Genomic DNA, 23,451 nt, shown 5'->3' with positions numbered 1-23,451 from the left:
GATGTATTTCTGGGCCTGGCACACGGCTGGTCCACAGGACCGTCCTTCTGCCACTCGCTGTAGGGCACGAGGCAGCAGGAGGCATGGGCCCGTTGCTCATAGCAGAGCAGGGTGGAGGAAGGCCAGCCCTCCTCCCACCCGGTTCACACCCTGGACAGGATTAGTAAGACACAGACAGACACGCAGACGGTTCTTGCTGAGACTGGGGGTGGGCTGATGGAGACCCCGCCTGTCCAGTGGACGGCAGCAGGGAGCAGGGCCCTGTGGCCACCTGCACTAGAGACCGGGGTGGAGGCATGCCCTGGTCCCTCGCTGACCCTGTCACGGCATGGTGTTAGTGACCGCGTGATGGACAGCTTCCTTCAAGAGAGGCCTGGGCTACAGGCCGTTCTTGCTCGAGTCAGAGAGGGAGGGAGGCCTACACAGCTTCCAGGCTGGACATCTGCTCATGGACGCCTGGACGAGAGCGTCAGTGAGCACCTGGCTCACATCCCTCTGCCTCACTTTCTCCCTGCCCCACCCCAGCTCATGGGGAAGCGGCAGTCACTCGGGTGTCTCTCTAGCCGATGCAATGGCTAGACCTGGTCCTGCTGTGACCCAGGCCTAGGACGGCCACCACCAAAGGAGGCGTGGCTGCCACCTGCCATCTGGCCTGAGGGTGCCGGGAAGGGGGCTCTGCTGGGTACCTACCTGGTTCTTAGCCTGCCTGTACAGTGTCTGCTTTAAAGTCTCAGAATCTAAGGTGGGATTAAGCACATCTTTAACGCCAAACGCTTCCTCAGCTGCTCTGCGGAGATCCAGCCCCTTCCCAAAAGTCGGCATCGGCTCCAAAGCTAACAGACCGCCTGGTTGCTCCTCAATACACCTGCACCAATGACCGGGGAGAGGAGGGCCTGGCGTTAGCTGGTCTGGCCTCTGGCCACCTCTCTGCTGCCCCACGGCCGGCTCCGTGCCTGCATGCACGCCGCGGCGTCTCCACGAGCCACATGCACCAGGAGACAGACACACAGACACATGGACACCTGGACAGAAGCCACACGGATGCAGGAGAGGGATGGACAGAGGGTCACGAAAGGGGGTGAGTACGTGCACACATGTTGCAAGCAGCAGGCGGGGTGCCCTGGTCTGTGGGAATGCAGCACAGATCAGGAGGTGGCTCTGGGGGACCCGGGGCTCCCACTCCCAGCATCCAGGGGAGAGGGATCATTAGCCTCTTGGATCTACAGGACTCCCCCAGGACCATGGGGAACGCTGGTAACATCCCTAGTACCAAACACAGGCAGTGGGCAGTTGGGGTTTGCGGTAGGTGGCCCCAGCCTGTACCGCTTTCAACCGTGCCCAGCCCTGCTCTGCACAGCCCAGCCAGGGCCAGAGGTCACTGTGGGCCAAGGCACCAGAGACTATGTGGCTGCAGGCTCAGCTCCTTCTCAGCTCGGGAGGGTGCCTTTCCCTCCCACACTCTGCCTCCAGGCCTGGGGAAGTGCGTGTGGGGAGGTGGGCTGGGCCCTGACCCTTTCCTTGGGCTGGGCCTCACCTGGGCCGGCAGGCATAAGGACGCCTCCCCGTCCCACTAGGAGACACCTGCTGGGGATAGGGGTGAGTCCAGAGGGGAGGATGCTGGACTCAGGTGGTTTGAGAGTGAGGTTGCCCCCATGATGCTCAGGCCCCTCCCCGGCCTGGGCCCTGGCACACGAGGCTGCCCATGTCGGCCCATGGAGGCCTGGTCCTTACCTTCGGGTGTGTTCAAAGCCCACGGCCAGGGAGGCAGGTGGCTCCTCGTCCTCCTCGTCCTCGTAGGCACCTTGGGGCTCGGGCGTGGGTGACACAGTGTCATCCTGGGACTTTCCTGCCAGACTGTCATCATCTTCCTCCTCTAGTTCCTCCTCCTCCTCCTCCTCCACGTCCTCCGGCTTCCCACTGGCTAGGCCCGGGCACTGGGAGCTGCCGTCCAGGTCCTGGACCTCCGGCCTGAAGTGACAGGGGAGAGAGTTGGCCTTGGACCCCGAAAGGCCTGCGACTGGGCTCTAGTCGGCTCTCCCCTCAAGACTGTCCTTACCCTCTGCAAAGAGAGCCTGCATTCATGGTCATGGGGACCTTCAGAGCTGAGGCCCCTGTGGAGTGAGTCAAGAAGAAGAGGGGGCCCACTGAGGCCGTGGCAGGGAGGGGCCTCAGCAGTGGAGCTCCTGTGATGCCAGAGTGGACATCGGCCATCAGATATTCAGGGTGTGTGTCAGGGAAGGAAGCTATGGCCAGTCTGGTGGGAATGGGGGTCTCAAGTGCTGGAGCTGGGGTTGGGCACTGCACAAGGGGTGCCCTTGGGGAGGTTTGCTGATTGACCCTTGCTCGTTCCTCCTGGTCAGTCATGAAGACATAGGGAGACTGGCAACCCAGAGTGACAGGTCCCCTCTGCAGATGGAAGGTCTGGGATCCCGGATCCTGCAGAATGAGGCCTGGGCTATTGTCAGCCAGGGAAACCTGCCCAGATGAGTTTGTTTCAGAGCCTGGTGGCTTCTGTCCTGCAGCCCAGACCCTATCTCATTTCTATCACGGTCACTCCAACTGGTTGAAATTTTCCATTCTGGATTCTCATTTTTAAAAGGAAGGAATCCATGCTGAGCAAAGGTTGAGGCTTCTTGTTTCTTTCAGAAAATCCACTAGCCCGAGGGCCACCTGGTGGTGTCCAGCATGCAGGTGGAGGGGCACGGGGAGGGCAGCCACATGCTTCCTGAGCCCACGTCTGGGCCCCCATTCCTCCTGGACCATGCACGGCCCACAGAGATCCATCCACTGCTGTCTGGGGAGGCAGTCCTGCTCTGGGCATCGAGGCAGACGGAACACCCTTCCCTGAGTGAGCACTGGCCTCCAGACCAGAGGCCTGTGCACATGGGCCCGGGAGGCCCCTGAGGGCCAGGCTCTCGGCCATCCTTAGTTTCCCTCCTGGCCTTTCCCAGAGAAAGTAGGAGATGTTGCACCTGCCCTGCCTTCCCAGATAGGCAGTACCCTGCCTGACGTTTCCCTTCTCAGTGGTCACCTGTGCTGCTGGCCTGTGCTGCCTTTCTCCCTGGCTCTCTGCCCGCTGACCTTGCCAGCTCACAGCCTGTGCCCTCTTGGCAACGTGGGAACACCTCACCCTGAGGATGGGATAAACGGTGCAGGTGGGTGACTTGGGGGCTGGAACTTGGATTATGCACAGCAGGTTGCCCTGAGCACCTCTGATAGAACCTGAGCATGTGTGTGGTTCTATGTGGGAGCCCCCCTATTCGGAGCAGGGCCCACCACCTTACGGCCGATCTGCTCACTGGCAGGTGGCCTGCCTCAAGCAGGAGCACCCAGTGAGGGGCAGCAGGACCTAGGCGGGGGGTCCAGCAGGCTGGCGGCAGCTCCAGACATAGGGTACCTGCACGAGTGTCTGGGCCTCCAAACAGCCGCTGCGTGATGTCCTGTGGCCGCCGTGACCCTGCGCCGGGGCCGGGCTTAAAGCAGTCTCTCCTGGTTCTGGAGGCTGAAGCCCGAGATCCTGGCGTGGTTGGGCCTGGTTCCTTCTGAGGCAGTGGTTCTTCCTCGGTGCCCCTCGGCTATGGGGACATCTTGCCCCGCCCCCTCCTCTGCTTCATCCACAGAGAAGTGTGTGTCTGCGTCCTACTCTCCCCTTGTGACATGGTGTGGCATCGGGGGCCTCCCTGGCAGCTCAGTTTTACTCACTCATCAACAATGAATTGATTTCAAATAAGGCCACATTCTGAGGCACAAGGGGTTAGGATTTTGGGGGGCACACAATTCAGCCCAGGTGTTAAATGGGGTGATAGGGCCAGGAAGCCTGACTGTCCCTAAATTCTCCTTGATGGTCAAGAGAAGCTGGTTCTGGATGAGAACTGGATAATGTTGAAATCGGCCCAAATAGAACTGCCAATGTCTCACCACTCAACACAGATTGGTGGATTCAAGTCAACCATGATGGTGGCTCTTGCTCCCGACAATGACCCGGGGCATCTCCCGGAGGCTCCCACGACAAGGCCTCAGCAGGACAGGCCATCCAAGTTCAGCTCTGTGGTCAGCTCTGCCCCAGGGCTTTCTGGGGGATTTGGGGCCAGTATCCTCCATCTGAGCCTTGCTCCCTGTCCCCAGCCCTAAGGCTGTTGGGAAAGCCCCACTGAGACTGAGACCTCGGTGGTGAGGGCTACAGTGGTGTGGTCTCCTCTTCCCTCTGTCCCCCTGAGTCTCATGGAGGGTCCCCCGCCTCTTTATGACTAAGAGCTGGGCCTGCCTCCTGGGCTTGAGGTGTGAAGGCCTTTCTGGTGCTCCTGGAGGACTGCCCGCCCCATGGAGGATGCCACTGATTCTTGTAGGTTCTCCATCCACCTTTGTCCTGGGTGCAGGGAGTCCCAGTTCAAAGGATTGTCTTTAACAGCCAGGACATGTGTTGTGACCCATCTGTGGGGTTCTGATAAGGCCTGACACCTGGTGCTCTCATCTGTGACTTCTCCAAAGGCAGAGATCACACTGCTGAGACCTGAGGCAGCTCTCAAACAGGCTGCAGAGCTGCCTCAACAGGTCTGGGCCCCACTGAGTGGCAGGGATCTAGGTTCCCATGAGACCATCATGCCTGTGCCCAGAGCCAAGGATGGACACGGGCACTCTGTCCACCCCAGAGCAGGCAGGCCTGCACCCACATGAGAATCTCCACTGCCAAGCAGGGTGAGGCTCTGGCAAACGTAGCCCACAGTCAGCCTCTCCACCATCCCCTCCTCTGAGCTCACCCCTGGCAGGCAGGTGAGATCACCTTCCAGGGAGCATGGCAGGATGTGGTGGCCCAGAAAACGTCCAAGTGTCACGTTCCTTTATAAATTGGACAGGCCTTCCCGGTGCCCCCACCCTGTCCTCTAGCAGTACTGCCTGCCCTAGAGGAGGTTGTGTCTCCTCAGGACCCTCCTCACATGCTGGAGGTGGGCAGGGAGGGCATCGGGTCCTGGGGGGTGGGACAGAGCTGTGTGAGGGCCAGGGCTCTGGCTTCAGGTTCTGGGCCTGGCTTTATGGCGGGAGAAAGGCCCCCACCTCGCTGGGCGCAGTGTTCTTCTGCAGAATCAGCCGGTTGCATCCCGAAGCCTCCTGGTGTTTGGAGTGTCTCTGGTTTTCCACCAGCTGGTCTGGCACCAGCTTTCACCCAAGGAGACTGTCCTCCTGGGGGTCTGAAGTGTCCTTCCAGAAGGGATCCCGGAGTAAATGCCACCTGCTGAGCTTTGGGATCCAGGGCTGTGTGGAACAGTCTCCACAGCTTGAATCTGAATTCTGCCATTTTCCTGCAACCGTGTGTATGCGTGTGTGCATGTGCATAGGTCTGCATGTGTGCACGAGTGTGTTTGCACGTGTTTTTACATTTGTGTACGCGTGAGTGTATGTGCATGTGTACACACACATGATTCCATGTGCATGCACATGAGTGTGTGCATTATGACCGCATGTGTGGCACTGCAATGTATATACATGTGTATGTGTGCATGCATGTATATGTGTACCCACGAGTGCATGTGTGTGCATGCACGTGTGCACCAGTGTATGTGTGGTTACATGTGAGTGTAAAAGAGTTCCCATGCATGTATGCATGCCTGCACAAGTGAACATGTGTGCACAAGTGTAAATATGTGTACATCTGAGTGCATGCATGTGTGCACACATCTATACACACATGTAGGCATGTGTGATTTTGAGTGCATACATACGTGTGTGTATGTGCACCAGTGTATGTGTGTATATGTGCATGAGTAAGTGTACTTACTTATGTGCATGCACATAAGTGTACTCATAAGTGTACATGCACGTGTGGTTTCATGCACCTGTACATGTGCATGTGTGAGTTTGTGCGCATGTATACGCACATGCACCAGTTCACGTGTGTATACGTGTGTGCATGTGTATATATGTGTGAGCATGTACCTGCACATATGTGCATGCACGTGTGGTTTGTGCACACTTATATGTGTATGTGTGCACACGTGTGGGTGCATGCGCATGTATGTGTGTGTGTTTCAAGGGGCAGCACTCCTGTTTGGAAACCTTCAGTGCCTCAGAGTAAACAGAAATGTTCTGAACTGTCAGACTCTCAGTAGAGGTCACGTCAGGAGCCCTTACCCGGCTTGCACTTTGTTGCACATCTGTGACACCCAAGCCAATCAGGCCAGCACCTCGGTGAGGCAATAAGCACACGGTGCCCATCACTCGTCAGGGTGCTTACTCTCCTCACCGTCTGCAGACCCAGAGACAGGCAGGAGGGGAGCCATCGCTGAAGCACCCCCTTCCAGGGGACAGAGCTGGGGCCAGGACAGATGCTGGCATGCCTGTCAGTCTCCCCTCTGCTGTGCATCCCAGTCCCTCTCAGGGGGCAGGGGCTGGGGTGGGGGTGCCCCTTCTCTGGGTGTGGCCACACAGGTTTGAATCGAGGCCTTCTTGGGGTCCAGAATAGACTTCTTACCGTTTGTCCGTTCGTGTTGATGCTTGGTTCATCTCACTATTGGCAATAAAGTTTCTGATTTCAGAGAAATAAGAGTCTTCTTTCTCATCTAAAAGTGCATGGTTGTCTGACTCGGAGGTGGGAGAGGAGGCACTGGTCCCCAGGTGGTTCGTGAGGACCCCGGAGTGCTGGCTCACTGTGAGGACAGGGGAGCATCAGAGGAGGGGCCTCCCTCAGCTGAGCCCTGTCTTCCCCCTCCCTCCCTTCCCCTGTGTCCCCACTCCCCATCCTCTCCCTTGTCTTCCCCCCCTCCCCTGTCATCCCCCTCCCTCCCCTCCTCTCCTTCCACCTGTGCCCCTGGGGCCATACCTGGAGCGTGCTCGTGCTCGTGCTTCTTGAGGTGCCGGTCCAGGTTGGTCTGCTGCCCAAAGCAGCGGTTGCACAGGTGGCACCTGAAGGGCTTCTCCTTGTTGTGGATGTTCCGGACGTGCCGCTGGAGGTTGGAGGAGATGCTGAAGGAGCGGTCGCAGTACTTACACCTGGAGGACACACGCATCTCAGAGGGGCCCCAGACCCCACCCCGTACAGCCAGAGATGGGGCTTCAGCCCCCGTCCGCAACCTGGAAGAGGCCCCCGTGTCCTCCCCCCACTGTTTCCCAGGGCGGGTGGAGCTGGAATGAGCCCCCCACCTCCCTGCATCTGGGTCCCCAGCTCGGAGGCCCTGCCCAGGGCCGCGTGCTCCCAGCAGCCTCAAGGGGGCGGCCGTGCACCGTGGAAAGACCCTGGGGCGGCGTTTCTGAGAAGGAGGAGACCTGCTCCCAGTGACTTTCCTCCTGGCGGGAGACCCCGACTCTGGCACAAGGAGAGCTGGCCCGGGCCTGGCCGACTGTCAGTGGGTCCTGGGGCACATGGGCCCAGCCTCCCAGCTCATTCATCGTGGGTTCGGGGAGCTGCCCCAGCCCTCTTCAGGGGCTCACTGGTCTCGCCATCTGTCAACCACCTCTGTTACACGGACCACGTGTGACCACACCCTTCGGGCCAGGGTGCCACCAGCCCCACACCATCCCGTTATTTCTGTGCCCCTCTGCGGAAGGGGATCGCCAGCCTGCCCATGGTTTTGGGAAAACCTGAAAAAGACACTCCTTCCTCCCTCCGGACGCTTCAGTCGTGTCCTCCAGGACTTTGGTGCCCGGAGCGGTGTCCTCTCGGGGCTGGGCCTTGTGCAGCTGCAGCCTTCACTGCCTCGCTCGCAGCCCCGGGGGCGGGAAACAGAGGGCCAGCCTCCCAGTTCAGGGAAACAGCCGCCCGAGAGGCCAGAAACGGAGCAGGAGAGAGGGGAGGCCCAGGGAGCCGCGGGCACGTCTGCAGACCCACGCGGGGTCTCGCTGGGGTGCCAGCGCCTCCTGGTGGCGAAAGTCCAAGCAGAGGCCTCGTAGCTGCTCCGCCACCCGGCCTGCCACAGCAGGGGGATTCGCTTCAGCTGTTTCCAGGTCACACCACGTGTGCCGATGTGGGCGAGTGCACACACGTGTTGTGTGTGCACATGCACATGCGTCCCCGTGCCTGGGCTTCAGCGCGCCTCCTTGGGGATGCTTCGCTGGGCATCAGAGGCACGTGAACCTGCGAACACTGTCTACGCATTTATTTTCCACGTTTGGAGACAAACAAGCTTCTGCAATGGTACGGGAGGCAGGTGGGCACAATCCTGGCCTGCTGAGTCTTCAGGAGCCGGTCTGCACGGCAGGTCCTGGCAGGGCGCACATGTGGAGGGTACCAGGGACCTATCCTTAGTATGGAACCCCCCCGCCCCGCCCTGATTACACCAGCACAGAATACAGGCCCTGCATCCGGGCCACAGGACGGAGCAGCGCCTGGGGTTGGTGCCGGGGCCGGACCAGCAGGGCCATGTAAGGCCGGACTCCGAGGCGCTGCCCTGTGACACCTGCCCAGGTGTCTGGCCAGCACAGAATACCAGGGGCCCCTGAGGCAGGAAGCTTTCGCCCCTAGTGGCCACCGGTGCCTGCGGGGGTGTTAGTGCCGTGCCAGGAGGGGCCCTTTCCCTGCCCGGAGGGGCAGCTTGATGAACCTGTCCTGGAAGCCCAGGTCCTGCCTCACGGCCCCCACGGGGCTGGTGGTGGGGCCACAGGAAACAGGCAGAGTCCCTACTAGTGGGGCTCCAGGTGGCTCCCCTACCCCCTATACGGCTCCAGAGCTCCTCTCTTCGTGTCTGGACCTTCTCCGCCACGGCCTGTGGACTCTGGTTTCCTCCATAGTCAGTGGGCAAAGAGCTGTCTGTGATTTTTACACGAATGAAGGTCCTGGGCCACAGTCCTTGGCCTCCTCTTTCCGTCATCCCAGGCCCCCTGGGCTTGGCTCCGGCTCCTCAATGGGCCCACTAAGCTGTCTCCAGGCCCCCAGGAGCAGGGGGCTTTGGTCATGGACCCTCTTCCCGCGCCTTGTGATGTTCACTAGTTCCCAAGGACCCGCCGTCCTGGAAGCCTACATGTCCTGGAAGCCTACACGCTGTTGGCTGCTTTGTCTCAGCCTGCCCAGGGACAGAGGGTTGAGCCCTCTCCACCATGGTCCATCTCGCTCCACCACAGACACATCCTAGCCCCGACAGTGCCAGGCTCCCAGACAACTGTCCTGCTCCTCTGGGCGATGGCTCAGGAAGGACCAAGTGCAAGGCCAAGGTGGTCTGGGCACTCACCCTCTGCCCAGTCAACTGGCCTTCCCAGGGGTCTGTCCGCCTCTGTGCTCACCCGCACTCCTGGGGCCCGTCTGCCTGTGCGCTCGCCCACACTGTGCATGGCATTTCCTGCCTTGTTTCTCTGGGAAGACAGGGACCTTTTGACAGGTTCCACCTAACACAGCCTCATAAACCCTGAACGGTACGAGTCCTGAGGAGGAGATGGGGTTGGGCAGGATTGTTTCTTGTTACCAGAAATGGAGTTCTCTTTCCAGCGTCGTGGGGGTGAAGAGCGAGCAGGAGGGAGCCATACATTGGATCTGCTCACAGAGAGCCCTGAGTCTGGCCCTCTCCTGGTTCTAATCTAAATAAATGGCCCAGACAGAGAAGCCCATTTGGAATTTAGGGGAGCAGTGAGCCCTGGGCTTCGGGGGAGCAGAGTTCTCTGAGCAGCTGGGATTTGCGTTGTAAATAAGCTGACAAGTGGCTAGTGAAATTTATGGCCTCGCTGTGTAAAATAGCACGCCACTGCACCCGCTGCGACAAGGAGTGACCGGCCGGCCGCGGCAGTGTGCAGCGGAGTGCCTGGGGAGGACCTTGCCGTGACCGTGGCCCCCTCCCCCGCCAAGGAAGCCTGGGGGTGGGGGAGGGCACAGTGTCCTCCACGGGACCCAGCCTGCCACACCAGCTGTCCCAGGGAGAGATGCTTTTGGTCATTGTGAAAGCAGGGGAAGGGAAGGAAAGAGGAGATTTTTGAAATCCAGCCCTAAACACAGAAGTAGAAAAGCAAGGGGACAGGTTTGGGCCACCTGAGGGGATGAGAACTGCCCTTGTTCATGGGGCGGAGACCAGCCGCGGATGGAGAAGCCCGTGTCCCCAGAGCCAGAAGCTCATGTCCCACCAGGAGCATGCTGGCCAGCCTGTGAGGGCTTGCACCCGGAGCATGACCAAGGCCCCGCCAGGCAGCATCCAGGAGGGACCCCAGGCGTGGCTGCCAGGGAGGGTGCAGGAAGCAGCCCCCCACTCCGTTCTTGAGTCTGGCATTCTGCTCGTCCAGCCCAAATTGTCACAAGTCCTACCTGCCGCAGCTCTGAGGCAGGACAGTGAGTCTTCTACTTAGCAGCCAAGATCTCTGAGCTGAGGACACTGGCCGGTGGGAGGTTTGAGTGTCTCTCCAGGAAACGGTCACACGAAAGAGTCTTTCTTTCCCCGAGCCAAGGCTTTGACACACCTTCAGAGTGATTTCAGGTCATCTCCGGCCAGGACTTAAGAGGAAGAGTGTTCCAGCATTGTGTTGTTTGTCACCCTGCAGCCCGTGACGAGCCCTGGCTCCTCCTGCTTGCAAGGGTCGGGTGCACACGGAGTCGTGCACACATCGGGCCCAAAGTGGAGCTCACGCCTGGCAGGTAGCGGGCGGCTGGGAGGTGAGAGTCAGCTTGCCAGTGGTGGGGAGTCCTTCTCCCTTGGTGGGGCCTGTCCCCTGGACACACAAACTTTCCTCTTCCAATTTAAATTCTTCCAACGACCAAAGGGATCCCAGAAAGCTCCAGTGATGTCAAGGAGAAAGCCACACACGCCAAACTCCCCAACTCAGGGCTGCCTTGAGCCAGATAACGTCAGGATTTGCAACGCAAACTTTCCGAGCAATCATTGTTACGCAAGTCGAAACTCACAGATTGGAGAGAGCAAAAAGGTTTCAGTGGTAATGAAATTCTTCTATAAACACAGCCGGACCCTCTGGGGGCTCCTCTGCGCAACACCGTCCAGAAGGCGGCTCTCGTTTCAGGGAGGAGGCCAGACCGAGTCATTCCTTTCTTTGCGAGCCTTTGTGGAGTCATGAGCCGCTTTTCTATGGGGCGGGAGGCCTGTGTATGGGGCATGGGCTGGGGGCACCGAGGAGACTGCTGCTAAGTAGATGTGCTGTCGCTCGTCCAGCCGGGACAGGATGCAGCCCTGTAGTGGGTACCCCGTGTGGCTGCCCTTCCCAGGGACAGGGACCCATACCGAGTCTCTGGAGCTGATGGGGGCCTTGGAGCTCTGTATGGCCGGTCGTTAGGATCTCATGCTGCCAACTTAACACCATGCAAAGCCTTTTTCCCAACGGTGGCCGTCCACCAGACACACCCTGGACAGAATGAGGTCTCGGCATCTAAACCAACTTTTTTCTCTGATTTGCCTTGTGGTCTCAACCACCTGGGTGTCTCATTTTCATTTAAAATGCAAACTCTCAGGCCGCTCCCTCGGCTGGGTTCCTGAAAGCCAGGGTGTCCCCCTCAGTCCTTCTCCTGCCCGACAAAGGCCCTAGGGACCAAGGAGCAGGATCTGCTTCTTGCGAGGCCAGAATGGTCTGCTGGAGCCGCCGTGGACTCTGACTCTGGGGTCTAAGCCTCTGACTCTGTGTCTTCAAAACGAGGACGACGCCGGCACCGGTGAATGGGAAATGTGATGGTTCTCGCACTGACGCGCTGTGTGCCTGCTTCTCTGCAGGCCGAAGCCCAGCATCGAGGAGGCACATGGCTTCCATGCAGGGCTGATGCGTGAGTCCCTCAGGACGCCCCCAGCCCAGGCTGGGACCCACAGTTGCATGGAGGTCCTTTTCCACTGCCCACCCGGCCTTGGGCACGTGCCCTGGCCCACCACCCTCTCTATGGGAACTGAGCTGGAGGGAGCTGGGGTGGAGCGAGGCTTCCCCCACAGACCACCCGGGGCCCTGGCTTTGGCTACTGCTGCTCTGAACCCCACCCCCACCCCAGGCAACAGCAGCAGGTGGGAGAGCTGCTCTAAGGCACCCCATTCTGGGGGAAGGCAGGAACCTTCAGGAAGCCCACTGAGCACCTCCTGCCTAATCTTTATAACACCCCAGGGCCCAGGGTCATTGTGGGGCCAGGAGGGAGGGGCCCAGGGAGCCACCTGACACAAGCATGCTGGCTCCCAGCTCACCAGAAGCCTGCCTCCCCCTACCCACGTGGGACAGGCTCCTACCTGTATGGCTGCTCCCCGGTGTGCGTCCTCAGGTGTCTCGTGAGGTTTGCTGATCGGGGGAAGATCTTGCCACAGTACCTGGAGTGGAGGCCCGGTGAGGGGGGCATTAGGCAGCTGCACTGCCATAGGTTCAGGCACCCATGAGCTTTACTGTTGTGGTTCCTCCAACTCGAGGTCTAGGGCCTGAGGTCCCACAGGGGGGGCAGGTGGGCTCAGCTCACCCTGGCCTGCTCGGGCTGCGCCCCTTCCCCAGGCAGTGTGTCAGCCAGAGGGCCTGAAGGCGGCCAAGCTGGCTTGGACCCGCTAGGACAGGCTCCTGCAGCCGGGGACAGACACAGCAGGAGTCTCTTCCCAACACTGGGCTTCCCGCCCAAACTCCAGGAGCCCGGGTTAAACGCTGACCAGCATGCCTTGGCTTGGGCCTGACTGGCAGGGCTAAGGCTACATCCCCTGTGCTCACAGGAGCACAGCTGGGGCGGGGGGGCGGGCGGGCAGGGGACGTCCAGCCTCTGCAGACACACGTGTGGGCAGTTACTGCCATCGGCGAACGGACCGCGTGTGGCCACCATGCTGTGCTGTGGCCGTGACAGCTTTTCCAGGGAGCCCGGGCTCCTGTGGCTGCCTGGCCGGAGCTGCCCTCCACCTTGCCCTTGCACCCCACCTTACCTGCAGGTGTAGCGCTCCTTGCCCTTCCTGAGGATGGGGTCCGAGAGCGTGGGGGGCGGGGACCGGAAGTTGAAGGGATGGTGGGGGAGGGGCTGCAGGGAGCTGCCAGAGTCCGCCTTCATGGCTGCAAAACTCTCCAGCTTGTCTGTCATGGTCTCGATGGCTGACATCTGCCGGCAGGACAGTGGAAGAGACGGGACGTGGGGACTCCTGAGGAGGCCGGCCCCACCCCAGGGCATCCCAAGTCCTCAGGGACAGGGCAAGGACCAGAAGCTGGAGCAGCCTCAGGCTGTGGGTGGAAGAGGCCTCTCCCAGGCTTCCTGGCCACCACTTTTCCGCAGCCAGCCCTGGGCCTGTCCTTCCCTGCAGCCCGGTGTCAGCCCAGGGCCCAGGCCAGGGGAGCTGGAGCCAGCCTCTGCCAGCCAGTATGCCTCCCTGCCTGGCTCAGGGCATACAGGGGGCAGGGGACAGGCTCCGGCCTCAGGGGACACGTCCCCTGACATCTGGCCAGCACTCCTGAGGGCTAGCTTCGTTTAAAGACAGAATCACATCCCACTTTTCTCTCCTCTTCTCTCCCTCTCTCTCTCTCTCTCTTTCCCTCTTTCTCTCTTTTGATAAGACAGCTCCCTTCATCCTGGGTTAAAAGGGGCCTCAGGCCTGGGCAGTGTCCCCTAGTGGCAGCAGGCCACGATTGCCGGCAAAGTTCCTGGGGAATCCAGCAGCCTAGGGCTAGACACTGAACTGAACCTCAGGAGGAGGATGCCCATGTGACCCAATGCGGGACATGGTGACATGGACCTGAGGAGCCAGCTCTCCAGGCCCTGGAGGTGTCAAGGGCTGGCTTGGCTTGGGGAGGATTTGGGGGTGCGGCACTAGCCACTTCCCCCTGGTCGGCAGAGCTGTGATTGGAGCCCCCAATGGTGCCCATCCCCAAGGGCGTAGGTTTGGGACAGGATGGGGGTAGGGGGGTTGCACGGGCCTCAGGGCCTGTTCTGCTCTCCTTCCCCCTGGGATGCCTGTGCCCTCCTCAGGTGCACGATGCTGCCAGCTGTGGGCTGCCCACCCTGTCCCTGCTGCCCAGCAGGTGGGAGCTACCATCAGCACCGGGACATGGAACCCGGGTGCAAGGACCGCTGCCCACCTGGCTTCCTGTCTCAGTGTTAGCCGCGGCCTTGAAAGGCTCTGGAACTCTGCACACAGAGACTCCCCTGGAGCTCCAGAGGTGGTGAGGTTTTATGGTGCACCCTGCCCCCCAGGGGCTGCACACACGTGTGTCAGGTCTCCCCAACCAAAGGCCCTGGCAGGGTCCTACCTGGCACCTCAACACCACGGGCTGATGCCTTCATCAGTAGTGAGCCCATACTTTGTAGAGGCCATCAGTTACCATGCCTGAGTGATGGCCTGACCTCAGACCATCTAATTAGGTGGCTTCCTGGTCCTCGTCCCATCCCCCTGCCTGGCACTCTGGCTGGGGGGCAGGCAGTGGGGGTGGCAGGGCTGGGGGTGGGGGGGTTCGTGGGCAGGAGAGACAATGGGCAGCCGGCCCCCTGCCAGGCCTCCCATCCTCAGGCCTGGGCGGGTCTCCCTGAGGCTGCCTGCAGGTCTGGCCTGCTGGGCCTGCTCCGCCTGACCAGATATTCCCGGCGGGGCTCCCACAAACACAGGATGCGCCTGGCGGGCTTGTCGGCTCTTTCCAGCCCGACCCGAGGAAAATCAGGGGAAGTTATTAAGCAAACCCTCTGGCCTGGTGAAACAATGGGAGGCCCTAAGTTTAGCTGTGAACCCAGGCAGGGGGCAGGTTTCACCATGGGGCTGTTTGTCCAAGGTGGGAAGGACCAAGAAGCAGAACAATGCTTCAGCCTGGCTCAGGCCACCCCCACCAACTCAGCTCCCAGGACCCCCGAGTGTGCTGGGGGAGGTCTGTGGCTCTGGGAAGGATGCTGGGCCTCAAGGAGTCAGGACAGGTGGGCTCTGGGGGGATGAGGCCGGCCATGAGCTCAGGATTGCCTTTGGGGGTGTGTGGCCACTGTCCAGAGGGGGAGGTTCTCTTTCCCAACCCCATCCTTAGTCTTGGCGGACAGGCCTGCCACTGCCAGTGCACTCCCTGGGGGGCGGTGCTCCTCCTGCCCACCGCCTGCTGGACCCTTGTCCTTGCGGCCAGCCTATCTGATTCTGTCCTGTTCCCTTCCCTCTGCCCTCCCACCCCATCCCCCATGCCCACTGGGTGCCCACTGGGTGCCTGCTGTGCTCAGATCTCTGCTCTCCTGGTCTTATGTATGTGTCCTGCTCACACCCGTGCCTCCTGGATCTGTCCCTTTCATCCCCAATCCCTGGACTCTCTGCATCTGAGCATCTGTCCACTGCTCCTCCTAGTGCCTGAACTGTGGGTCAGTGAGGGGCCCTGCAGTCTGGGGTCTTTGGTCACCTCCGAGGGACCCACGGGCTGCCCACAGAGCACCACGCTCCTTCCTCACATGTCCTGGCCCATCTCATCCTCTTCAGCCTCATGGGGACCCATCAAGGCTGCAGGGAGAGAATTCCCTGCGCACCTGCCGGGCAGGGGAACTGAGGCCCGCCTCAGGTGTGGCCGGGTCTGAACGGAAGCTCAGGGAGCCTGCCCCCTGCAGAGACCGCCTGTCTGGGCAGCCCATCTGGAGACCACACCCCGCTGCCCTCCCCCCACCCCGGCCTGGCGTGCCACGGGTCTTACCTGGGGGTGGAAGAGCAGTGGGGACGGCCGCAGATACTTCTCCTTCAGGACTCCCACGGGGTCGGTCACCTTCCGCTTCTCTACCCTGCTGGACAACAACGCAGAGGGTTACGTACCTCACCGAGCTGCCCAGGGCTGCGCACGAGGGTGCCCGCCTGCGCCCCAGCAGTCACAGGGCTGGGGGCCTTAGCACGGATGCAGGGGCCACGTGTCTCCCTGACAGTGGGGGGGCGTTCATGACTGAGCACACCTGTTCACCTCCACGGCCTCTGAGCCCATACCTGGCCTGAACACTCACTTCACCTCCTCTACGTGCTCCCAGCTCTCCACACCCAGGTCCTGGCCCTGGCAAGGATCCCCCGATACCCCCAACCACCCCAACTGTCATCCCGCAGAGTCCCCAGGGCCTCCCTATAGCTGCCACTTTGCACATGGGGTCTACCTACAAACTCGCAATGACTGCTGGAGAGGACAATTCTAGAATATTTTCCGAATGCTGCTGACAACTCTGTTCATCACAGAGCAAGTGGAGGAAGCAGCCAGGGCAGGGCGCTGAGGTCCCTCTTCACACTGTCTCCTAGTAAAGCCAGCCTCAGCATCCTCGTGGGGGTGGGGGTTCACAGAGTGGCATGTAGGGAAACCTGCCACTTCTCCGCACACACATATGGCCCTGCTGCGCAAACCCTATACCAGCCGCTCCCGTTGTGTCCATGCGAGGGCCTGGCTCTGTTGCACAGCTGCCCACCAGGCACCGGCTGGGACACCGAGCAGAGCACGAAGGGGTGATGGCACCAGGAGAGGAGGAGGAGCTGCAGAAGGACAGCACAGCCACCCAGGGAGCATCCCCCCAGGCCTGGGGCCACAGGGAACCCTGCAGGACCACCAGCCTGGCCCAGCAGGAGAGGGTGTGAAGGGTCCCTCACCCCCAGAGAGGCAGTGTCCATTGTGTGGGAAGTTGGCATGGAGGGCAGCTTGCTCTGAAGGGTCTACCCAGGGCCATCTTCAAAGCTGGGCCATGTTGGATGCAGCCTTTCAGCAAGACGCTGTAGTGTTGGTGGCATGAGCCTATAGCAGGGGGACCCACCTGGGAGAGGGTGTGTGGGGTCTGTGTTAGGCTGGCTCCTGAGCAACCAAGGCCAGCTGACCCCAGGCAGCCACTGGTGGCCCTGTGTGCTGAGTGCCCAGAGGGTGGCTGCCTGGCTGTATTAGGGTTCCCTGAGCCTGGGGGATGGAGGATTGCGGGTTGTGTGTGTTAAGGGTGAGCAGGATCTGGGGGCTGGCCTGTGGGGCTGGTGTGGAGTTTTCCTGGAGTCACCCAGGAGCAGAGGAGGGCCCCAACCCCTAGCTCCAGGGCCCAGCCTGTGGGCAGTTGTGGTCATCCACAATTTGTGTGAAGAGGGACCTTCCAACACCACACATGCTTGTTTACCTTGATGGGCTTGGGGGTGGCAGGGAGACGATGTGGGGGTAACCTGTACCTGGATACATTGCTGGCATCTACGTGCAAAGTTGGGACACAGGGATCCCCTCCCTTAGCCCATGGACCTCAGATCCACGCTGGGTCTCAGGGGACCCCTGATAGACCTCACCATCTGTTCTTCTAGCTTCCAGACAAAGGCCCATGGCCCTAACCAAGGTGAGAGGAGGCAGGGGAGCAGTGAGGGCCTGGGGAGAGGGCAGGGGGATTGGGGACAGAGCAGTAGGATGTTAACTCAGAGCCTGCTGATTCCAGCTCTGCGGCCTGAGTGGAAGTTCCCATCACCCTCCTGTCCTCTACATCAGGGTTGTGTGTCTCATGGGGCCCTGGAGGGTCTCTCCCCAGGCCCCCTGATGGCACATTTGCCCCAGAAAGCTAAGGAGCACCTTCAGCAGGTGCAAGTCACCACTTCTCAACAAGCGTCTGGTCAACTCTCTCAGACCATCTATGGATGGCATATTCTGAACAAAACACCTAGAGAGGCATGTTTTCCATCTCCTGTGATGCAGATGTCGGCCCCGAAAGGAAATAGCACTGGCTGGACACAGGCGTCCCCAACCGGCCGCTGACTTGCTCTGGCTTCATTCTGCCCCACAAGTATCCTCAGCTGCTGTGGGCTGTTCACCTGCACACCCGCCTCTTTACCTGCACACTGCAGAGAATACAGGCCACATGTGCCCGTCTCCCCGAGTGCTGGGTGTACACGCATGTCTGCATGTGGGCCTGTCCACATGGGCATGGGCCTGAGCCCCACAGTGGCACCCTGCGCAGGTTCCTGGATCTGCATGCCTGCCCAGGCCCACCCCATGCACAGCCCTCTCTCCTCCAGGCTTGGCCAGCCCGGCACCCGCAGGACACGTGTAATGGGGATTGGACCCCTCCACCTAATAAACCCACCTGATCAAAGCCCAGACTTTGCAACTGCCCAGAGCTTGGCGAGGGGAATTAAATTTGCCTCTCACCAGAAGGGCTATCACAAAGGTGGGTGCTTATTTTTTGCAAACCCTCTAGAGCTTCCTCCTCCTCATCGTCCTCTTCCTCCTCCTCCCCCTCTTCCTCCTCCTCTCTCCTCCCCTCTGTTGCTCCAGTGGCTTCCCTGGGCCACCAGAAACTCCAGTGGTGGCTCCAGGGGGTCAGTGGGGACCACCAGGGCAGCCTCAGGGAAGTGCAGGCTCTGGGAGCAGAGGAGAGAGCACGGATCTGAGTTTTGCCGAAGGCAGAGCTGGTCCAGAGAAGACGGCTGGAGGCCGAGGGCGGCCCAGGTGAGGTCTGAGGGGAGGCTGGGAGTCCCTTGTGGCTCTTGGCCCAGCTGCCCAGCCAGGCCAGGGCCCCTTTGGGAGAGCAGGGAAAGGCGGGGCGTGTTAATACCTGTAAATGGGGTCCATGAAAAAGGGCGACGGCTTGGCATAGTGTAGGGAGGGCTGCTGGGGCAGCTGCGCTGGGCATGCCTTGGGCAGCGCCTCCCCAGCCCCCAGCTTGCGCTCCCCGTAGATGTGGTTCTTGCGGGGCTCCCGCCCCCCTCCATTCTGGCTGGCTCGGACACGGCTGCCAATGCTCAGGTCCAGCGGCTGCTCCTCCCCGGATGCTGGGGCCGGGGGCGCCTTGGGCGCGGGCAGCACGGGCTTCGCCTCTTTTGGTTTGGTGGTGAGGTCGAAAGGGGACTCGGCGCTGGGGCCGCCCACCTTGAGGGCATCCCGGGGTGACCGCGGCTCGGCCTTGACCAGGAGGTTGTGGGCGAGGGAGCGGTCCGCGAAGGGGCAGAGGGCGGGGGGGAAGTTGGGCAGGAACTGGAAGGGGAACACGGAGTGGTAGGGCAGCGAGGCCAGCTTCTTCTCCTGCATGCCCACGAAGCCGGGGCCGAAGTACTTCTCGGCGATGGAGGCGATGGCCTTGATGGAGTCGCCCGCGGCGCCCGAGGCGGCCAGCAGCTGCTCGTCGGGCGGCGGGAAGAAGGCGTGCTGGGAGTAGAAGACCGGCAGCTCGGCCGCCGCCGGCGGGGCCCCCGGGGCCGCCGCGCCGCCCCCGCACTCGGGCTTGGCCTCCGCCGCCTTGCCCTTGTCCTTGGCCTTGTCCCGGTCGCTGTCCACATCGCTGTCCAGGTCCGAGCCCGTGCCGGTGGTCGTGTCCAGGTCGGTACCCGTTGTGGTGTTGACGTCCTCAAAGTCGCTGCCGTCCGACATGTCGCTGCCTCTCGTCTTGAGCTTGTCTGTGTAGGAGTCGTCCAGGCGGCGCTCAAACTTGTCGTCGGGCCCCGCAGCAGCTGTGGCGCCCTGGCCGCTGCTGCTGACAGCGGACACGAGGGGCAGCGCCGGGTTGCCCAGGGGGCTGGGGAGCTTGGCATCCTGGGTGTGGTTCAGGGGGCTCTTGAGCAGCGGCGTGGGAGGTAGCAAAGGCGGCCGGGGGTACAGGGATGGAGGGAAGATGCCCGGGAAGCCCGGGGTGAGGGCGGGGAAGGCAGGTGGAGCCGCCGAGAAGGGCAGGCTGCCGGGGTGTGGCCTGGATGGGAAGTACTCGTTGAAGCCCAGGCTGGCGTGGTTGAGGGTTGGGGGGGGCTTGGCCTTGTCCATCATGGGGCTGGCGGTCAAGGGCAGGCCCGGAGCGAAGATGCCGCCCGGTGTGTAATGGTTCTTGCCCTCACAGAAACGCCGGTGTTTGTTGAGGGAGGAGGTAGTGCTGAACATCTGCCCGCAGTCCTTGCACTTGATCTGCGTGCGACAGTCGGCGTGCATCCGCTTATGTCGGCACAGGTTGGAGAACTGTGTGTAGGACTTGTGGCAGACCTCACCTAAAACATCAGCAGAGAGCAAACACAAACACGATATGAAATTACCAGGAAACCCTGCGGGGGGCGGGGGGCGGGGGGCTGGGCGTGGTGGCGGCCACTGCCATCCAGAGCAGTGAGGGCTGCTGGGTGTGGCACATGTCACAGTGTATGGACCTGTCTGAGCGTGCACAATGTGTGTGTGCATGTGCATGCTTGCAATGCGTGTACATGTACCTATGAGTATGTGTATCTGCATGTCATGAGTGTCCGTGCACATGCATTTCGTGTGTGTGCTGTGTCTGCCCATGTGCATGAGTGTGTGTGCGTATGTGTCTGCCTGCATGCTTGTATGTGCATGTACCTGTACCTATGGGCATGTGTGTACATGTGCACTTTGTGTGTGTGCTGTGTCAGCACGTGTGAATGAGTGTGTGCATGTGCACACACCTATGTGTGTGTGCATGCATCCCACCCTGGGGTTGAGCTCCAGTGACCAGCACTGGCTTCCCACCTGGATAGATCTCAAGGCTCCTCGACCTTTCTCAGTGGAAACTGGGGTACCTCTGCTATTTGTGCCATTCCCCACCAGGAATGTTTGTCACGTGGAGCTGAGGTCCTCTGAGATCACTCCCAGGGTGGATAAAGCCATGGTGTGTAGCCATATGTGCACTGGTCCCCCTCAGCGGGGTTGGTCCTGCAGGGGTTGGGGGAAACCCCAACCACCAGATTGCCTCTCCTGCACTCTGTCCGGGGAGAGAGGCCTCAGGGGGGACCAGCCCACTTGGGGGAGTCTCTGGGAGTCTGGGCTTCCACTGGCGTGCAGTGGCCACCGTCTGGGCCTGGCTTAAAGCTGGGGACAGGAGGGACGCCCAGGCAGGGCTGCGTGGAGTGGGGCTGGCTTCATGTTTGAGTTAAGTGAAGCCTCCCCATATTGGGATGTGGAAGTAGCACCAGGCTCAGGTTGATGGACACTGGCCTGGGCTCTGGACAAGATGGGCGGTAGCCAGCCAGAGCCACTGGGGCCCCGGGGACCCCATCTCGCCACTTTCCCGAGGCCTATGAGTTGAGTGCTGTCAGAAAATCACCAGCTTTTCTTTCTTTCTTCCTTCTCTTGTTTTTCTAACCAGAAAGGGAGGAACACACATGCACGCACACATACGCGCGCGCGCGCGCGCGCGTACACACACACACACACACACACACACGTTGCTCTCGGCAGGACAATTTGCTTCCTAAATGCAGCCCGGTGGAAACAATGGATCCAGCCTGTTTCTCGTTCACCACAAATCCTGACTGCCTGGTGCCCTGCTATTCTAGCCGGCGCCCGGCCCCACATCGCCGAGCTCTTTCAGCACGGTATCTACTTCTATAAAGGGCCCTGCCTTCCCGTCGTCTGCGTGGTGGGATGCTTTCAAGGCTGAGGGGCAAGAGCATGGCCTCATTGGATCACATCTGCCCTCTTTGCGGGAGGGGTGGGGGCGGTGGCTGATTCAGAGGTGCCGGGCCACGGAGCCGGTCCATAAATACACTTGGGTCACCCACCCGGCCTGGGGGAGCAAGGCCGGCCATTTCTCAGCTCAGGCCTTGCTGGACAAACAAGTGACACTGTGCTGCATCTGGCCCAGCTTGCCAGTGCCTGGTTACTGGCTGCTGCCAACCTGAGCTTGGAAACTGGCCTTGACCAGGACCCCACCTGAGGCAGCTTCCCGAAGGGCCCTGGGCCAGCCCCATGCCTGGTTGTGGGGAGCCTGGGACCCTCAGCTCTCACCCCTCCGCTCACATGATGGTGGGGTCCAGCAGAAATGCCAGGGCTACAGAGACACCTCTGAGAGCCTGAGGTCCCCAGAGCCGGTAGAGGGAGGTGGCTGCCCAGAGGGGCTGAGGAAGGCCTGGGCAGCCCACAGTGGACTGGACGTGAGAGGGTGTCCTGGCAGAGGGTGCCCTCAGGCCATGGCAGGGTGCAGGGGGGCCCCCAGCCACTGCTCACAGGTGTTTCCTTTCTGTGTAGGGCACGTGAATGGGTATACACACACACTCACTCTAGAGAAGGTTCTTTTGTGCAAAGTGCCCACAAGGAGACTGACCAGCCATGTGCCCAGATACTGCCCTCCTGTGCACCCCCAGGGAATGAATGCTGCCACAGCCATGTGGTCCATGAGGGCAGGGCTTAGGGGCTCCTAGGCAGGTTTGACTGCAGGACTGAGTGTGCTGTGTGTGTGCACCCAGGTGGTGCCCAGCAGGTGGATGCAGTCTGTGCTCACTAGTGACTGTGTTGCTGTGAGCCTGAGCCCCTCCCAGCCACCCATCTTTCCTGAGAGGTGCCATGTTGTCTGTGCCCCCTGCTTGTTTGCAGAGCCCAACGTGGCCTTTACCAGGGGCCAAAGGATGCTCAGCCGTGGCTTGGAGGATGTGCAAAGTCACATTTCACATGTCCCATTCTTGAAATTTGTGCCACCCTATCTGAATGACATGTCTCTGCAAGCAACCTGCTCATGTGTGGGGTTTTCTCTCTAGCTTCACCCCTTTAGCCAAAAGCCAAGGCCCCCAGGCAAGCATGCAGCACAGACCGGAGGTGGGGCTGCTGCCACCTGGTGGGCCTGGCCAGGCTGCTTGCGCTCTGCTGGTCCCCACTGGAGTCCCCAGTGCCGGCAATGGAAACACTGGGCTCAGATCCTAGGAAGGCACCGTGGTTCCCGGAACTTACATTATTACATACACTCCAAGGACACGTCACAAAACTTTGTCTATGTGCCCAGGAAGGTAGTGACTTCAGAACCTATGCACAGTTTCCTGCTCCTAAGCTTACCTAAAAACTCCAAGCTACTATTTGATGTCTCACAGTGGGACTTCCTGAGACTCTTATCTACGGAAAGCAGGACATGCTCCTCTGGTCCCTGTCATGGCTCCCAGCCCCCATCCCACCTTCCCAAAGGGAACAGGCTCTGCTGCACCACTGCTCATGGTCTCTATCCAGAATCTGCTGGTGACAGGAGCAATGACCCCAGAAGACTGGTATCTCCCTGTAGCCGGGCAGTGGAAGCTTGGGCTGGGGATAGTGGGCAGGAGGAGGGCACAGCCTCAGCCACCCAACAAAGGCTTGACCTGCCAGTCTGCATGGTCCCTTTGGGGCAGGTGTCATGCACCTGAACATCATTGGGGATACCACCCCAACCCCAGGCCCCAAGTAACCAGGGTTATTCCTCTCACACTGATGTCATGGGGTGTGAGGGGTTCCAGCCCCCTGGCCAAGGCTCAGGGGTCAGGTTGGGGCTGCAACTCCGGCTCTGTAGGGTGGTCATGAGCACCTGGTCACTTAGTGTCCACAAGCTCAGTTTCCATCTCTGTCAGGCGGAGACAGTGTGGCCCTTGCTTGGTGAGAATTTTTGAATATGTTATGAGCTTCTGTGTGTGGATGATGGCTACCTGCAATCCATGTGAACCACCTTGCATAGTCTCCAGTGATGTGAGGACTCAGCACAATTCGTATGATGACCCTGCATGACCTTGTGTGGCGGATGAGCCTATAACCTCATGTGGGTGATAACAGTGAACAACCTCGTGTGGGTGATGAGCCTGCACGACCTTGTGTGGATGATGATAGTGAACAAACTCGTGCGGGTGATGAACCTGCACAACCTCGTGTGGAGGATTAGCCCGCGACCTCATGTGGATGATGATAGTGAACAGCTTTCTGTGGGTGATGAGCCTGCGTGATCTC

General features: G+C 60.5%; 1 protein-coding gene across 5 annotated transcripts in view; it reads right to left on the bottom strand.

Annotated features, from left to right (window-relative positions):
• The window catches only part of PRDM16 (PR/SET domain 16), a 313,101-nt gene that overhangs the window by 4,727 nt on the left and 284,923 nt on the right, over nt 1-23,451 (bottom strand). For 2 of the 5 annotated variants that reach the window (XM_041770218.1, XM_041770219.1), the window contains exons 9-16: nt 18,338-19,754; nt 15,493-15,580; nt 12,783-12,952; nt 12,117-12,194; nt 6,815-6,984; nt 6,467-6,641; nt 1,732-1,968; nt 691-865 (exon numbers count right to left, since the gene is read on the bottom strand). In XM_041770218.1, the coding sequence (XP_041626152.1) occupies nt 691-865; nt 1,732-1,968; nt 6,467-6,641; nt 6,815-6,984; nt 12,117-12,194; nt 12,783-12,952; nt 15,493-15,580; nt 18,338-19,754 (2,510 nt within the window). The remainder of the gene's footprint in view (nt 1-690; nt 866-1,731; nt 1,969-6,466; nt 6,642-6,814; nt 6,985-12,116; nt 12,195-12,782; nt 12,953-15,492; nt 15,581-18,337; nt 19,755-23,451) is intronic. The other 3 variants (XM_041770220.1, XM_041770221.1, XM_041770222.1) reach the window with 2 other exon arrangements.

This window comes from Vulpes lagopus, chromosome 10 (genome assembly GCF_018345385.1).
Source record: "Vulpes lagopus strain Blue_001 chromosome 10, ASM1834538v1, whole genome shotgun sequence".
Classification (NCBI taxonomy): domain Eukaryota; kingdom Metazoa; phylum Chordata; class Mammalia; order Carnivora; family Canidae; genus Vulpes; species Vulpes lagopus.
The sequence above is the reverse complement of the archived record's forward strand: the minus strand, read 5'-3'. Positions and strand labels throughout refer to the sequence as shown.